Source organism: Chiloscyllium plagiosum, chromosome 9, assembly GCF_004010195.1.
Source record: "Chiloscyllium plagiosum isolate BGI_BamShark_2017 chromosome 9, ASM401019v2, whole genome shotgun sequence".
Classification (NCBI taxonomy): domain Eukaryota; kingdom Metazoa; phylum Chordata; class Chondrichthyes; order Orectolobiformes; family Hemiscylliidae; genus Chiloscyllium; species Chiloscyllium plagiosum.
Genome location: NC_057718.1, coordinates 95,559,583 through 95,578,505, shown reverse-complemented (window position 1 = coordinate 95,578,505; position 18,923 = coordinate 95,559,583). Strand labels below are relative to the sequence as shown.

General features: G+C 41.4%; 1 protein-coding gene across 1 annotated transcript in view; it reads left to right on the top strand.

The window, feature by feature from the left end:
- The window catches only part of fermt1 (FERM domain containing kindlin 1), a 94,038-nt gene that overhangs the window by 54,276 nt on the left and 20,839 nt on the right, over positions 1–18,923 (top strand). The window contains exons 5-8 of the mRNA XM_043696578.1: positions 4,068–4,281; positions 9,623–9,725; positions 11,165–11,272; positions 12,977–13,108. Coding sequence (XP_043552513.1) covers positions 4,068–4,281; positions 9,623–9,725; positions 11,165–11,272; positions 12,977–13,108 — 557 coding nt within the window. The remainder of the gene's footprint in view (positions 1–4,067; positions 4,282–9,622; positions 9,726–11,164; positions 11,273–12,976; positions 13,109–18,923) is intronic.

Here is an 18,923-nt window from a genome sequence, read left to right as displayed (position 1 = left end):
CATGTCCCCGTTTTGCCCTCCTGATTTCCCTCTTAAGTATACTCCTACTTTCTTTATACTCTTCTAAGGATCCACTCGATGTTTACTGTCTGTACCTGACATATGCTTCCTTCTCTTTCTTAACTAAACCCTTAATTTCTTTAGTCATCCAGCATTCCCTATACCTACCAGCCTTCCCTTTCACCCTGACAGGAATATACTTTCTCTGGATTCTTGTTATCTAATTTCTGAAGGCTTCCCATTTTCCAGCTGTCCCTTTACCTGCAAACATCTGCATCCAATCAGTTTTCAAAAGTTCTTGCCTAATACCGTCAAAATTGACCTTTCTCCAATTTAGAACTTCAACTTTTAGATCTGGTCTATCCTTTTCCATCACTATTTAAAAACAAATAGAATTATGGTCACTGGCCCCAAAGTGCTCCTCCACTGACACTTCAGTCACCTGCCATGCCTTATTTCCCAAGAGTAGGTCAAGTTTTGCACCTTCCTTAGTAGGTACATCCACATACTGAATCAGAAAATATGCGTGTAAATTTCTTTACACAGAGGATGGTGGGTGACTGGAACGCTTTGCCGGTAGAGGCGGGTATGATAGCATCATTTAAGATGTATCTAGACAGATATATGAATGAGCAGGGAGCAAGGGATACAGATCCTTAGAAAATAGGTGACAGGTTTAGACAGAGGATCAGATCGTTGCAGGGAGGGCCGAAGGGCCTGTTCTGTGCTGTAATTTCCTTTGTTCTTTATCTTATTTAGAGGCAAGTATAAGATCTTATGATGTGATTCAATTCCTAGACTTTAAGCAAAAATCACTTATTCTTACACCAGAGTTAAAATATAAATTAAAATAAAAATTGGCATAACTTTAACTCTATCAACATATTTAAAATAATATATATCTTAACTACTACTCATCAATGTAGCAGCATCCTAGAAACACACCCTGAGCAAAGGCAAATTCAGCAAAATTCCTTGCTATTTCCCCCCATCCAGGAGAAGGAACACCAATAGAATAAATCTAGCAGCAGCAAGCTGTTGTGTTTTTAAGACTTGTCTTTGGATTTCTTTTATTGTATGTTACATGGGAAAAGCTATGAATTTTATCGAGTTTTACATGCTGCAAGTATTGGAACTATGGGTGGAAATCCGCCCCCCACTGCCAACCACCATTGACGGATAATTTTTTCTGTTCACTATTTGCAGTAAAATTGGACTGAAGATCTAAAATGAATTTTTATCAACTTTACAAGAAATAGCATTTAGAGGACATCTTGCCAATGGCTTTCTGACACCAGTAACACAATGACAGAGTGAAATGTTTTCATGTTATGTTGTTTCTACTTTGTACTTAGATGTGCATTATGGCTACACCATAATGATTAGATTAGATTCCCTACAGTGTGGAGACAGGACCTTTGGCCCAACAAGTCCACACTGACCCAACATTTACCCTTGACAAATGCACCTAACATTAGGGGCAATTTAGCATGGCCAATCCACCTAACCTGCACATCTTTGGATTGTGGGAGGAAACTGGAGCACCCAGAGGAAACCCATACAGACAAGGGGAGAATGTGAAAACTCCACACAGACAGTCGTCCGAGATCGGAATCGAACCTGGGTCCCTGGCACTGTGAGGCAGCAGTGCTAACCATTGAGCCACCGTGCTGCCCTAACTGTCATCAGTCCAAATTAAAGTAATGAACCAGTTTCACCAGTGTAGATATTTTTGAATCAGATTTCCAGACTCTGCAGAATTTTGTCTTTATTTCAACCTCTTTAATGCACTTTCCTCTTACCTCTGCATTGTTGGCTTAGGTCTCTACAAGAGTCAAGTCTAAGTATTGCCCTGGACCTCATTATTCTTTCTTTGACTTCCAAACTGACAATAAGTACCATAATAGAATCATTTAAAGTTTATTGGTTACCTGATGATCAATGTTTTTTTTTCTATCAGTTGGAGATTTTGCTTTTCCCTTAAGTAATCTGCAGAAACAGGTCAAACAAGTCACTGAGATATTGATTGGCAACTGCTGTAGAAAACCATTCTTGAAAGATAAGTTGGGTGCAATTAATTTAAAAATATTTAAAATGGGGATTCTTAAGAGTAGGAATTCAACAGATTTCTGCCTTTTCACATCACAGTCTGATAGATCTACACTCCAGGGCTGAAAATGTGTTGCTGGAAAAGCGCAGCAGGTCAGGCAGCATCCAAGGAGCAGGAGAATCGACGTTTCGGGCATAAGCCCTTCTTCAGGAATGTTCCTTGGTGTCACACATTTACATTCTTGGCTAGTTCGTAGGTGCTATTTCAAAGTGACTTGTTTGACCTGTTTCTGCAGATTACTTAAGGGAAAAGCAAAATCTCCAACTGATAGAAAAAAAAATTGATCATCAGGTCACCAATAAACTTTAAATGATTCTATTATGTTACTTATTGTCAGTTTGGAAGTCAAACTGACTTCCAAGTCCTGTTCCTTGGATGCTGCCTGACCTGCTGCGTTTTTCCAGCAACACATTTTCAGCTCTGATCTCCAGCATCTGCAGTCCTCACTTTCTCCTCAAAGATCTACACTCCAGTCAGATAACTCAATGTGATATACTTGAAAACCTCAAATTGGAGGTGTTTGATTAAGTACAATTCCTTCTCACCCTGGACCATGCTTTATTCGCCCTGCTGTCAGAATGAAGAGCTCTGTCAGATATTTACTTTAGCCACTTTAGCCACTGGAAGCACACAGGAACAGCATGATAACTTGGTAAGGGGAGGTGTCAATTTAGTTGTAATATCATGGGAGTAGTAATCCAGAGCCTACTAGGGACATGGATTTGAATCCCACTACAACAAATGGTGAAATTTGAGTCAATGAAATCCGAAATTAAAACATATCTCATGGTGACAAAGGAACCATTGTCTATTGTTGTAAATATCCATCTGGTTCACTCATTTTTAGAGAAGGAAATCCTTAAAACTAATGAGGACACTGGTGGAATTTAAAGTCAATTAATAAATCTGGGATCCGTTTCATGGCGGAACTATCATTGGCTTGTCTTGAAAAGCATTTGATTCCGTAATGCCCTTCAGAGAAGGGAATCCACCACCCTTACCTGATGTGACTCCAGGTCCTCGGGAATGTTTCTGACTTTTTTAAAAATTGTTCTCTGGAATGGCCGAGAGACAGCTCAAGAGCAACTGGAGATGGGCAAACAATGCCAACCTTGCCCAGCAATGCCAATATCTCTCACAATGATAAAGGAAAAGTCAAACTAATAATTCAGAGGCACAGGCCAGTGCTCAAGGGGCATGGGTTCAAATCTGACCACAGCAGCTGGTGGCATTTAAATTCAATGACTAAGTCTAGAATTTCCATAAAACCTAGTTTCTACTTTGCCAGAGCATGATTGAGGCGTGACTGCAAAAGTAAATGTTGTGTACATGCGCTTGGTATTGCCATGGTTACTGACTAATTATATTAAGAACACGATGGTAATGTTTGTTTTAATGATCATAACAATTGTTAATGTGGAACAGCACCAATACTGTTTGTTTGTTGTAATCTATTGTGTTCTTAAGATTTGTCTTCAGATTTCTTGCATTTTATTGTATGTTATAATAGGAAGAGCAAGGCAATTTCTCAAGTTTTGCTGCACATATATTGGGACTGTGGGTGGAAATCCCCTCCACCAATATTGAAGGGTGTTTACTATTTATAGTGAAATTCTAAAATGGATGTTTACCAACTTTACAAGAAAAAGCATTCAGAGGACATCTTGCCTTTATGATACCATTAACACAATAACCGAGTGAAATATTTACATATTATGTCGTTTCTGCTTTGTAGTTAGTTAATTATGGTGTAGCCAGTCTTTATAACTTCCTGCAATGCACATCTGTCATCGGTCCAAATTAAAGTAACGAACCAGATTTAGACCTCTATCCTGTGAAGACACCAAACATCAGCACAAAGGTTATTGCTTCATTTTGTATTTGCTCACTTCTAATAAATATCAGAGTGCTTCAGTGTCAATGATATAAACATTTTGTCACTTGTCTCGTTGCACAGCAAGTCCTGGTCTATACAGCAAGACGATGACTCCCATATACGACCCTGTCAATGGAACACCTGTCTCTTCTACAATTACATGGTTCAGTGATAGTCCTCTCGCCGAACGGAACTGTAACATTCTGGCTGTCAGCCGGCCAATCCTTACACCAGAGGCACTGGCCAAAATGTACAGGCCACAGAATCAAGTGGACAAAGCAGAGCTGAATGCTGGGTAGGATTGCTTGACATGATTTATTTACTAATTACCTACTATTTAAATTGCAGTGATGCAAAGGAACAAGTTTATTATATATAACCCTCTTGCCATGATAATGGTGTCAAATTATGAGGTCAGCTTGCAAAGGCTTATAGTCCCTTGAGTTAGAAGCTTAACAGGTGATACACCATTTAACTACAGAAAAGTTCTGGCACATAAAGCAGCCATTCAACCCATCAATCAGATGTTTAAGTAGTTTAAAAGATTCATATCTTCATTCGCTCCACATGATGTATAGGGCAGCATGGTGACACAGCGGTTCACTTTACCGCCTCACAGTGCCAAGGATCCAAGTTCAATTCCAGCCTTGGGCTACTGTCTGCGTGGAGTTTGCATGTTCTCCAAGGGTCTGTGTGGAGTTTGCACCAGGTACTTCAGTTTCAAAATCCAAAGATGTGCAGGTTAGGTGGATCAGTGGATTTACAGTGGGACTGAGTGGGATGCTTTTCAAAGGGTTGATGCTGACTCAATGGACTGAAAGGCTTCTACCTGCACTGGTAGGGATTCTGTGATATGAAGAAACAGCTGAAGGCACTGCACAGTTGTGGGTCCTGGTAATACCTCAGCAGCCCCACCGAACTCATGTGCTCAAGTACCAGCTCCACCCTGAGTCAACCTATTCCTTTACAGCTCCAATACTGACAAATAGCCAGCCATGGGAAAAATTGCCCAGTACCCCCTGTCCCTGAAAAGCAAGCCAAATCCAATCTGGCTGATTATCACCGCATTAATCTACTGACTGATGGGAAGGTGCCACTGGCTGTGCAATCATGGAACAAATACTTAGCAATAGCCTGCTCACCGATGCTCATTTTGGGTTCCACACGAGCCACGCGGCTCCAGACTTCTTCACAGTCTTGTTCTAAACATAGACAAAAGATCTGAATTCCAGAGAAAAGAGTGAGTGATTGACCCCGATAATAATAATATTATCCCTATCTAATATTGCTTTTTTGAGATTCATCTAAGAGTAAGTGAGCTTTGCTGGCTGGGCTTATACTGATTTTTTTATACAGTAAACATTCCTGTATGTAGGGGTCTGTGAAAGTTTTATATCTTGGGAGGAGGGTCTCAGAAGCAAAAGGTTGTTCCAAACCATACCAAATTTCATGCATGCCTTTACGTATGTCTGAATACATACAAATAGCACTTTTTCAGCATTCTAAGGTGCACTGAAGATTCTCAAGTAAGTTCATAAACTGCTTGTTAATTTTGTCAATGCAACTCTGTTTGTATCTTGTCTAACATACGTACATGCGAGCCCTGCCACTGCGCTTGTGACCCTTACCCCCTCCTTCCGTCTATTGCTCCTCATTTGGTATCACCTCTGCTTTCAATGTGGTGCTTAGTAATCTCTTCACAGTGTGATTGAGGTGAATACAGTGATGCATTCAAAACAAGGGTAGATATATGTATCAGGGAAAAAGGAATAGAAGTTAATGTCACTGAAGTTGAACTGGTCAGAATGGGGTGGTGTGGAATTCAAGTGGAGCATTAATGCTAGCGTGGACTGATTGTTTCAGTACTGCATATTCTATATAATATTCTTGCACCCAGCAAACAGCTTCCACTCAAATCTAATCAATAGTCCTTCCAGGAGAAGCCACACTTTCCTACGCTCAATGTTCCCAGCGCACATTAAAATGTATGTTTCCTGGAATCTATCTGGTCAGGGCATATCGGCAAGTGCCAGGAATATGGGTAACTCTTAGTCCAATTTTTCTCTAAAGCAGCCCTCCAGAACACAGCTAACAATGCTCGGTCATTATATATGGACATATTGTAATAAATTTCGTCTCAATTAGTCACAGGAATACTGATGTGTGATGATGCTGCTCCTTTAACACGATTATGTTGCCCTTGATTTCTTTTTCAGGAGGTTATAACAACACTGGTTCTGAATGTTGGGTTTCAAGGGTTTTAGGGCCAGTTTGATTTTAGTTAACAGATACTGTCTCAGGAAAAAGGCTTTCAACTTATTTAAAAAAAAAACTTCTACAAAGAAAGGGGAGTGACTAATACTCCCAGCTCATCTTTTCTCTGGTTTGGTTTGATTTGACAGTCTGACTATTCACTGAGAGCAGTCAGGCAGTTTGAGGCTGCTGATCCAAGAAACAGCTAACATGGAACAAGGTTAAGTTATTTGGTATTCTGTTAGAACATTACAGCGCAGTACAGGCCCTTCAGTCCTCTATGTTGCACCAACCTGTGGAACCAATCTGTGAAGCCCATCAATTCTACACTATTCAGGCAACATCCTGGTAAATCACTTCTGACCCCTTATCAAAGCTTCCACGTCCTTTGTATAATGCGGTGACCAGAACTGTACACAATACTCCAAGTGTAGCCTTACCAGAGTTTTGTACTGCTGCAGCATGATCGCATGACTCTGAAAATCAATCTCTCTACCAATAAAAGCTAACACACTGTATGCCTTCTTAACAACCCTATCAACCTGGGAGGTAACTTTCAAGGATCTATGTACCTGGACACCTAGATCTCTCTGCTCAGCTACACAACCAAGAATCTAACCATTAGCCCAGTACTCTTTATTCTTGTTGCTCCTACCAAAGTGAATGACTTCACACTTTTCCGCATTAAACCCCATTTGCCACCTCTCAGCCTAGCCCTGCAGCTTATCTATGTCCCTCTGTAACCTACAACATGCTTCAGCACTATCCACAAATCCATCGACCTTCGTGTCTTCTGCAAATTTACAAACCCATCCTTCTATGCCCTCATCCAGGTCATTTATAAAAATGACAAACAGCAGTGGCTCCAAAACAGATACTTGCAGTACACCACTAGTAGCTGAACACCAGGATGAACGTTTCCCATCAACCATCACCATCTGTCTTCTTTCAGCTAGCCAATTTCTGATCTAAACCCCGAAATCACCCTCAATCCCGTGCCTTCGTGTTTTGTGCAGTAGCCTACTGTGTGGAACCTTATCAAACACCTTACTGAAATCCATGTACAACACATAAACCGCTTTACCCTCATCCACCTGTTTGGTCACCTTCTCAAAGAACTCAATAAGGTTTGTGAGCCATGGCCTACCCTTCGCAAAACAGTGTTGACTATTCCAACTTATTCCTTTGCAGTTGATTATAAATCCTATCTCTTATAACCTTTTTCAACACTTTACCCACAACCGAAGAAAGACTCACTGGTCTATAATTACCAGGGTTGTCTCTACTCCCCTTCTTGAACAAGGGAACAACATTTGCTATCCTCCAGTCTTCTGGCACTATTTTTGTAGACAATAATGACATAAAGATTAAAGCCAAAGGCTCTGCAATCTCCTCCCTGGCTTCCCAGAGAATCCTAAGATAAATACCATCTGGCTAAAGGGGATTTATCTATTTCACACTTTCCAGAATTGCTAACACCTCCTCCTTGTGAACCTCGATCCCATCTAGTCTAATAGCCTGAATATCAGTATTCTCCTCGACGACATTGTCTTTTTCCAGTGTGAATACTGACGAAAAATATTCATTTAGTGCTTCTCCTATCTCGTCGGATTCCATGCACAACTTCCCACTACAGTCCTTGACTGGCCCTAATCTTACTCTTGTCATTCTTTTCTTCCTGATATACCTATAGCAAGCCTTTGTGTTTTCCTTGATCCTATCCACCAACAACTTCTCACGTCCCCTCCTGGCTCTTCTTAGCTTTCTCTTTAGGTTTTTCCTGGCTAACTTGTAACTCTCAAGCACCCTGAGACCTTCACGTCTCATCCTAACGTAAGCCTCCTTCTTGCTCTTGACAAGAGATTTGACTTCTTTTGTAAACCATGGCTCCCCCGCTCGACCACTTGCTCCCTGCCTGACAGGTACATACTTATCAAGGACACGCAGTAGCTGTTCCTTGAATAAGCTCCATATTTCAATTGTGCCCATCCCCTGCAGTTTCTTTCCCCATCCTATGCATCCTGAATCTTGTCTAATTGCATCGTAATTGCCTTTCCCCCCCCCAGCTGTAGCTCTTGCCCATTGGTAAAGTAAACATAACCAAATTGTGGTCACCATCACAAATCTAACACCTGGCCGGGTTCATTACCCAGTACCAAATCCAACAGGCCCTTGCTCCTTGTTGGCCTCTCAACATAGTGTGTTAGGAAACTCTCCTGCACGCATTCGACAAAAACTGATCCATCTAAAGTACTCTAACTATACTATTTTCAGTCAATATTTGGAAAGTTAAAGTTCCCTATAACTACCTGGTCACACTCGCTCCTATCCAGGATTATCTCTGCAATCCTTTCCTCTGTATCTCTGGAACTATTCGGAGACCTGTCGAAAACTCCCAACAAGGTGACCTTTCCTTTCCTGTTTCTAACCTCAGCCCATATTACCTCAGTAGATGAGTTCTCAAATGTTCTTCCTGCCACCGTAATACTGTCCTTGACTAACAATGCCACACCTCCCCCTCTTTTACCACCTTCTCTGTTCTTACGGAAACATCTAAATCCCAGAAACTGCAACAACCATTCCTGTCTCTGCTCTATCCATGTCTCTGAAATGGCCACAACATCAAAGTCTCAGCTACCAACCCATGGTGCAAGCTCACCCACCTTATTCCAGATGCTCCTGGCGTTGAAGTAGACACACTTCAAACCACTTTCCTGCTTGCCAGTGTGCTCTTGTGACCTTTGATGCCTTATTTCTGACTTCACTACTCTCAACTTCCTGGACACTGGAACTACAGTTTAGGTTCCCATCCTCCTGCTGAATTAATTTGAGCCGTCTTGTTTGTGTTTCATTTGGTAATCTTGTAAATAAATTCTGTTTTGTTTAAAACTATGTGGTTTGACCAACTGCATCACTCCTGGAATATCCGCAGTATACCTTAAAACAACCAGCAAAGAAAGGATCTGGGCTACTTTCCTGAAATGTTTTGAGGGTGTCTGGCCTGGTCCCTAACAGATGTGAAAGATGACACTCACTTTTCATTCAAAAATACCCTTAGAATTATAACTAGAATTGAATTGAAGACAATATGTGACAGAAATAATAAACTGTTAAAATGTAAGTTGGAATTCCATGAAATATTGTGGTTAATGTGCCTTGTTGCAACTTTTCGAATGTAGCTTAATAGTTTATGGTACGTTTATTGTAAAGTACAATGGTTGATTTTTAGTAGATAATCGGTTAAGCCAAACAGAGCAAAGGTTGACTATGTGGGTTGCTTTAATGCAGTAAATGTGAAATAATACAAAGGCAAACAGCAAAGATTCCACCTCTGGATCTTTCATCATTTATTTACAGTTTCTTTCATTGCACAATTTCTGCAGATGGCTAGATTCATCACGTTCACTGATGGAACAAGGCATCCAGAAGGAAGATAAGCTGCTGTTACGTTACAAGTACTACAGCTTCTTTGATCTGAACCCAAAAGTAAGACACACAAGTCATAATAATCTTTTGAGCATCCCACCACAGTACTGGGAAGAGACACAGTAGTTGAGGCAAATGGGGGCATACTATTCGAACAGAATAGATTGTCATGTGTATTTTTAAAAAATAAAAGTGAAAAGTTTTCTAAGTTGTCATACTACAGCGCCTGTATTAATGACATAGATAAGGAGAAAAAAGTAAGGCAGAGTTCACCTGAAATTAATTTCATTTCGGAGAAAGTCGATTAAGACAACAAGCGCTGAAATACCTGGAAGCCGCAGCTGAATCTGACGTCCACACCTACAAGACCTCCACGCTTGGACAAAACAATCAAATCTGGAGACTGCCCCTCCAGGTCAAGGCTGTCACCAATGAGATACTGCTGCTCCAGACTGGAATACAGGACCTCCGCAACAGGACGAGACCTCCATGCTACACACCAGGATGATACCTCCGCACTGGGACTGGACGGGATCACCATGCTGGGCCACTGGGACACCTGGAAAGTGCTGCTGAAGAAGGCGTTGATGCTGGGACAAGACTGTCAAACCTGGAGACCACCATGTCAAGCCAAGACCACCCACCCAGGATGAGGCTGCCACAGCAAGAGACTGCTGCATGCAGTCTGTAGTACAAGGGGAAAACATTTATATATATTCAGGATTTGGAGATTTCGGTGTTGGACTGGGGTGTACAAAGTTAAAAATCACACAACACCAGGTTATAGTCCAACAGGTTTAATTGGAAGCACACGAGCTTTCGGAGCGGTGCTCCTTCATCAGGTGGTTGTGGAGGACACAATTGTAAGGCACAGAATTTATAGCAAAAGTTGATTACAGCATAACCTGGTGTTGTGAGATATATATTCAAGTGATTCTCCTAACTAAGGTATTTTTGTATTACAACAAAAACACCAAACTTGCTGCAAAACTACAAGCACAAATTTATGAAGAGGTTCACAAACTTCCATGGATAAAGCCCATAATGCCATTACCTTAAAATATTCCATGCAGCACTGTTATGCAAAAATTTAATTAATTTGTCTGAAATTTCCATATTTTAGTTGAGCTATTAATTATTTTAAATGGATTTATAACACCATTGTAATAATGGAGAAAAGAATTTCAGAAGCATGTGTGAAGTATTTGTATGGTAGTAACCCATGGCCTAATTGCAGAGCCTATCCTTATTGCTTTGGGAAGAGAAGTGGGTGTTGTACATTTTATTCTCCATTCTCTATCCCATTACTGCCTTTTCAGAATAAGGCAGATAGTCCATGCAGATAGTCTATGCTGGAGTTGACGTGATTAATACAGCAGTGGCACATAGCTTTACCTAACCCTGTAGTACTTCTCTTTCCTCTGTAACAGAATATCATTGTGCACTAAAAGTGGTGTCTGTATTACACCCTTAGTGACGTCTCTCTCTCTTACACGCAGTATGATGCAGTCCGGATAAACCAGCTGTATGAGCAAGCACGGTGGGCAATTCTGCTGGAGGAAATTGATTGCACTGAGGAAGAAATGTTAATATTTGCAGCACTGCAGGTAAATGTAATTGTTTAAAGCCAACTGTTGCTACAAAAACCTGTTTCAACAAGGGGGGAAGAACATGTCCCGACAGACGTCTAGATAACATACAGGTCTCCGGCAGAACATACTTCGATCACATCTGGCATTCTCAGCTCATATTCTAAATTAGAAAAAAAATCTTCAATTGTCTTGGATTTTCAATCCTTATGCATTCATTGCTGATGCAATTCATTAAAAAATGAAGAGCAATAATCAGAAAATGCTGAAAGGACATGGTGGCTGAATTTTGATATGATGCTGCCAGTGAAAACAGAAATAACCATGAAGAATTAAAGAAATACAAGAGGATTCTGGAAATACTCAATCGCTCAGGCAGTGTCTGTGGAGCTAATGGGCTAGATTTGCACCACAGGGTGAGGGGGAATCTCAAGTTGATCGAGCAAAACCGTCTCCTTGGCAGTAACCCCACCTCTGCATTATTTTCATTCTGGGGAGGGGTGTAGGTTGGTCATGCTTGGAGTTGGCATGGTTCAATTTTGTCCAGATAAGAGTGGTGTTGGAAAAGCACAACAGATCAGGCAGCATCTGAGGAGCAAGAAAATCGACATTTCGGGCAAAAGCCCATCAACAGTAATGAAGGCAGGGAGCCTCTGGGGTGGAGAGATAAATGGGAGGGCATGGGGCTGGGGAGAAGGTATCAAAGAGTACAGTAGGTGGATGGGGTTGGGGCTGAAGGTGATAGGTCAGAGAGGAGGGTGGAGTGGATAGGTGGAAAGAAAGATAGGCAGATAGGACAGGTCATGAGGATGGTGCTGAGCTGGAAGGAGCCTGCTACCTGCAGAGGTAGTGCAGTAGTTCAGAGATGGCCATGAAGGTGAGAATGCTGAGAAAGGTTCTTGAGATTTTGACCCAGTTTTGTTAAAAGCTATTAGGCACTCTCTCACCCAAATTCATGCCACTTCACAGCCCTCGTTCATTCCCTACCTCCTCTCATCCCTCATGCCATCTCCGTTGCTATACACTCAATATTGTCTGGTGGGGCTGATGTCAGGAGCCAAACGGAGGTGACAAAAATAAGTTTATAAAAAGAGCCTTCATTTATACACACTTGATACAGAAAGAAACTTTTATTCATTGTGAGATATTGTGTTCTAGGTTATCTTTACCAGCTTGCTATATTCATTGATACAGGTTCCTGTTCATTCATTCATACAATTTCACATGAGCACTGTTTTGACAGTTTTTTTTTAAAAGGGATAACAGCCTTGGATTAATGCAACAACACATCTTCGACAGCTCTCTGTTGTAAAGAATTCCACAGATTCACTACCCTCACAGAAGCAAGTCCTCCTCACCTCTCTCTTAAATGTGCAGTCCCTTATTCTGAGATTATGCCCCTCGATCCTAAAATGTCTCTCAATGGGAAACAACCTTTCCACATCTATCCTATCAAGTCCCCTGAGAGTTCTGCATTTTTCAACAAGTTTGTCTGTCATTCTTCTAAATTCCAACGAGTACATATCCATCCTACTCAACCTTTCCTCATAAAGCAGTCTCTCCTTATGTGGTACCACCCTTGTGAACCTTCTCTGAATTGTGTACAATGCTAGTGTGTCTTTCTTTAGATACCTTAGTGGAGTCCTTTCCAAAAAAAAAACACACTTAACTATGATCAGTTTGGTAAACATCACATCTTAAATGTTTAAAAAATTGTTTCAGTATCATATAAGCAAGCTATCACAATTGTCGGAACCACAAGACTTCACTAATGAGCAAGATGAAGATGAGGTGGAAGCTGCCCTTGCCAGTCTGGAGGTGACACTTGAAGGTGGAAAAATTGACAAAATTTTGGTAAGAAGTCTCATTATTTTGTATAATTTTAATAACCTGTTCAACTGTTTTTGTTTTAAATGGAGGTGTCTTCTCACAATCACTTGCATAACATCTAAATATTTTTGATGGATAGGTACAAACCTTGCTCAGTTGTAGTTTATTTTTTTTAGATTAGATTCTCTACAGTGTGGAAACAGATCCTTCAGCCCAACCAGTCCACACCAACCCTCTGAAGAGTAACCCACCCAGACCCATTTTCCTCTGACTAATGTACCTAACACGACAGGGAATTTAGCATGGCCAATTCACCTGATCTGCACATCTTTGGACCGGAGCACCCAGAGGAAACCCACGCAGACACGGGCAGAATGTGCAAACTCCACACAGACAGTCGCCCAAGGCTGGAATCGAACCCGGGTCCCTAATGCTGTGAGGCAGCAGTGCTAACCACTGAACCACCATGCCGCCCTTATTATGATATTTTATTCAAAATAGACACGATCTGATATCTTGGGGTCAAAATGCACTCTCTGAAAACTGGGAGTATCGAATGAATTAAGGTAACTGAAAATATAATGCTTCTATAAATTTTCTAGATCACTAAAGTTGCCATGCTGCTCTCTGTTTGGTTCATGTGTGTTTGCTTAACTTGACAATGAAGTCCAGACAGTATTATCCTACCTCATAGAAACTGGAGTACTTCGAAAAAGCAGAACCTGCGATTATGTAGGAAAACACAATGAAGAGGAACAAAAACCTGAATGAGATAGATGGTCAGCAACAATGGCTAGGAGGTCAATCCTTACTTCTAGGAGAGATACGGTGGCTCGGTGGTCAGCACTGCTGCCTCACAGCGCCAGGGACCCAAGTTCAATTCCCACCTCAGGCAACTGTCTGTGTGGAGTTTGCACATTCTCCCTGTGTCTGCGTGGGTTTCCTCCAGGTGCTTCGGTTTCCACCCATAATCCAAAGACATGTAGGTTAGGTGAATTGGCCATGCTAAATTGCCTGTAGTGTTAGGTGCATTAGTCAGGGGTAAATGCAGGGGAATGGGTATGGGTGGGTTGCTCTTCGGAGGGTCGGTGTGGATTTGTTGGGCCAAAGGGCCTGTTTCCACACTGTAGGGAATCTAATCTAAACGTTGATGTTGATAGAATACCAGCTCCATGTCCACCATTTTAAGGTCATCTTTTGCACAATGATAGAAAGGTGACTGAGTAAAATAGATACATTCATCTCAGAAATCTCCGAATCAAAGTTAAAAATGGTCCCTTTACCTCTAATATTCTGTTTCTAGGCCAACAAGTGATCGAAGTGGGGTCTGAATGACATAGGAGTATGTTTTAAAAATCGAATATAAGGCCTACTCTGTAAGAGGTCTGCTGATTAGGGCCAGAATGCAGGTTCTTAATAATTTATAAACAGTCTTTATATCCAGAGATAAATCTCTGACCGGCATGATGATGCTCATCACCAGTGGCCCAAGTAGGGAGGGCAGTGTCACCTATTCATTAAACCTTGCTTTGATATAGTGCAGTCTTGGTATCCTGCTGGAAAGTAGGGACCTCTATGTGGTGACTGTCCAACAATCTGAGTGTGTTAAGATATTTTCTAACCAACCTGTTTAGAGATGTAATTACATGCCTCTTGAGAAGGTGGAACCTGAACAAAGGTCTCCAGCCTCAAAAGTAGGGGCACCACCACTGCACCACAAGAGCCTTTCTGAGTGTGTGGAAATTGTTTAATTAATAACGATCACTCCCGCCCCTAATTAGTGGATATGTGGATGTTTTTCTTCAAGTTAAAGGAACCGGTTTCCCCTCGGGCTGCCATGAAAAGGGATCCTATCAATAAAAGGGCAGTGTTAATGCCACGGGACTGATAATCCACACCTCAGGTTTGTGTTCTGGGGATGTGGATTCAAATCTCAACATGCAGACGGTGACATTCAAATGCAACAGTTATCTGGAATAAAAAGCTTGCCATTGGCAATTGTTCATTGTCGTTAAAAGCCCGTCTGATTCACTAATACTGGAACCTGCTGTCCTTACCCGGTCTGCTTTACACATGACTCCAGACTCTTAAAACTGCCCTCTGGCCATCAGGACTAGGCACTAAATAGTGGCCTTGCCCCCAGCCATACCCACATCATGTAAACAAATGTAAAAAAAAACTTTAGTTTGTTAAGTTGCTGTAAATGTCACATACTGGGAATTCCATGTACCATGCTTGGCTCCTATTAAGATGATTAGTGGACACTGGCATGTAGAATGCAGATAGGCTGTCTGGTTTTTGAAACTGACAAGGTACCAGTTGGGTAACCTCAAAGAATAATAATTTGGGATAAAATTAAGTCAAATGGAAAAGTGAAAATTATTAAGGGAGAGCCAACATGGATTTCTTCAGGGAAAATCAGGTTTCTGGAGTTTGTTTAAAGAGAAACAGTATGGGCTGATCAGGCCAATGCTGTTGTCTGCACGGATAGCTAGAAGGCACTGGGTCCAGTGAAACACAACAGACCTGTGAGCAAAGTTAGAGCTCGCGGAATAAAAGAGATAGTGGCAATAGTGTGATACAAAATTGTCTGAGTGGCAGGGAAGAGAGATTAAAGGTTAATAGGTAGGGGGAGGTTTGTAGCAGAGCTCCCCAGAGGTCAATGCTAGGGAGTCTTGCTTTTTCTGTCATCTACTAATGATCCACAGCTTTGTAATATATTTGCAAAAGCTAGCATAGACACGTTGGTGGGGTGGCAGATAGAGTAATAAAGTCAAGAGTCTGACAGCACAGAAACAAGTCCTTCAGTCCACCATGTCTATGCTGACTAACAAACACTAAACTACATTAATCCCACTGACCCGTCCACAGCCTACGACATGAAGAGAAATGTGATACATTTTGGTGGGAAGATGAAGACAGAATATCAGCTACAACATAGAATTCCGACAGTGTAGAAACAGGCCCTTTGGCCCAACAAGTCCAAACTAACTCTCCGAATAGTTACCCAGCCAGACCCATTCCCCCACCCTATTACTTTACATTTATCCCTGACTAATGCACCTAACCTACACATCCCTGAACACTATGGGCAATTTAGCCTGGCCAATCCACCTAACCTGCACATCTTTGGATTGTGGGAGGAAACCCACGCAGACACAGGGAGAATGTGTAAACTCCATACAGACAGTCGCCCAAGGTTGGAATTGAACCCCAGGTCCCTGGCACTGTGAGGCAGCAGTGCTAACTACTGTAACACCAGAAGTTAGAGGGTACAATTTTAAATGGTGTGCAGGAGTACAGGGCTGATAATGTGTTGCTGGAAAAGCGCAGCAGGTCAGGCAGCATCCAAGGAGCAGGAGAATCGACGTTTCGGGCATGAGCCCTTCTTCAGGGAACTGAAGCATGAGACGTTCTTCAGGGAACTGAAGAAGGGCTCATGCCCGAAATGTCGATTCTCCTGCTCCTTGGATGCTGCCTGACCTGCTGCGCTTTTCCAGCAACACATTTTCAGCTCTGATCTACAGCATCTGCAGTCCTCACTTTCTCCTGCAGGAGTACAGGAACTTGGGACCATACATGATGCATTAAAGGTGGCAGACCGGGTGTGAGAGAGCAACTAAAGTATACAGTGCCCTCGTTTTTATTAATAGAGGCATGGAATACAAGCGCAAGGAAGTTATGTTGAAATTGTATCAGACACAAGTTTGGCCTTAGCAAGAGTATAGTGTCCAGTTCTGATACCACATTTCAGGAAGGACATAAAGACATTGGAGAGAGTGCAGAAGAGGTTTATGAGAATTATTCCAGGGATGAGGTGATAACATCACTGGACTAGTAATTCATAAACACAGGCTGATAGCTGACAACATGGGTTCAAATCTTAACATGGCAAATTATGAAATTTGAATTCAGCAAGCATCTGGAATAAAACACATAGTAACCACCAAGAGTTGTTGTGAGAACCCAGGTTACCAATGCCCTTTAGGGGAGAAAATCTGCCTTAATTATCTGGTCTGGCCTACAAGTGACTCCAGACCAACAGCAATGAGATTGACTTTTTACTGCCATCTGGACAACTGGGGATTGGCAGTAAGCATTGACCTAACCTGCAATGTCCCACATCCCATGAACAAATAAAGAAAAAGTTATGTATTCAAAATCAAGAGAGGTCTGCACAGAATAAATAGGGAGCACATTTTCCTAATTGCAAAAGGATCAAGGACTAGAGGCACAAATTAGTAACATTGGGAATTGGTAAAAATAGGAAAAAGTGCTTTGAGGAGAAACAACTTCAAGTGGTTACGAATGCACTGTTAGAGGGTGGGGCAGTGGGAGACTCAATCAAAAAATCCAAAAGGATTTAGACAGTGTGCAGGTTTACAGGCTAACAGCAGGAAATGTGTAGCTCCGGCACAATGATCCAAATCACCTCCTTCTGCACCGTAACAATTGTGTGATTCCATTTACATCATGGAGCATTGTCTCTTCAGTTGAACTGTTAACATATTCTGCGTTGTTATACTGTGTATTTGATTAAAACAGATTTTGCAGATTGGGTGGAACTATGTTTCCATGAATTGCGGAAACAAAGAGTGCACTTTAGACCCATATATTTGACTCATTGTAAGAAAAGATTTCAGCTATTTCTGCAGATAGTTCAGGCAATAATGTCCGAATGCCAGTTTATAAATGTTTCACTGGAATATAACCTAAACTTAAAAGCTGCACCGTGGTAAGTAATTATGTTGTGTCTGTGGAGTTGCAATCATCTTCTGAATTTTTGAAAGAAGTGACAAGTTTGAAAATATGTTTGGTTCAAAACCACATTCTTCTTTGGAATTATAGATAATGCATTTTATGAGTCTTTTCAATGTTATAAACCGCATGAAATAAAATATGAACCTCAGTAAATGTTTGAGTAATTAAATGCTATGCTTGTGGAAGTGAAAACAGTATTTAGGTGGTTTTCTGATAGAAAACGGAGTGATGAGACTCCAACTTAAATTTCTGGCCAAAGTTTGCAGCTTTTCTGTTTATCACCTGCAGACAGGATTGAAAGAAACTTATAATTAAACTAAGCTTTTTATTCTTGGAAAATATTTCCACACCCCAGTGTTTGAAAGTCATGTCTTGCTTGCTTTGAAACCCAAGTCCATCAATCCCAAATACTGCAGTTGTCTACAATAGTTTCTGCTGCTGTTACATTGTCTTTCCAGAAAGGATAATTTAACCCAATTAATTTTTCTTACTTCAAGTGGCTGTTTCACAGTCTCCCCTTACCCACACTGCAAGTTGAAGTGTAGCAATTATGATTACAAGTCTATTTCCTATTATTTAATTGTGCAATAGATGGAAACTGCAGATTTTCCATTAATTACTGTGTAAGTTTGAAGAGAAATATTACATTAGTAGAAGCGTTTTGCTTTAGAAAGTATACCCATACACCTAGACATGTTTCACGTCTTTGATTCTGGGGTACCTTAAATCTTGCCCCAGGCTAAAGGTCACGCATGCTCTGCTTCACCTTTATGAAGGTTCTTCATAGAGTCACAGAGATGTACAGCATGGAAACAGACCCTTCGGTCCACTTGTCCATGCTGACCAGATATCCCAACCCAATCTAGTCCCACCTCCCAGCACCTGGCCCATATCCCTCCAAACCCTTCCTATTCATATAACCAACCAGATGCCTCTTAAATGTTGCAATTGTACCAGGCTCCACCACATCCTCTGGCAGCTCATTCCATACACATACCACCCTCTGCTTGAAAATGTTGCCCCTTAGGTCTCTTTTATATCTTTCCCCACTCACCCTAAACCTATGCCCTCCAGTTCT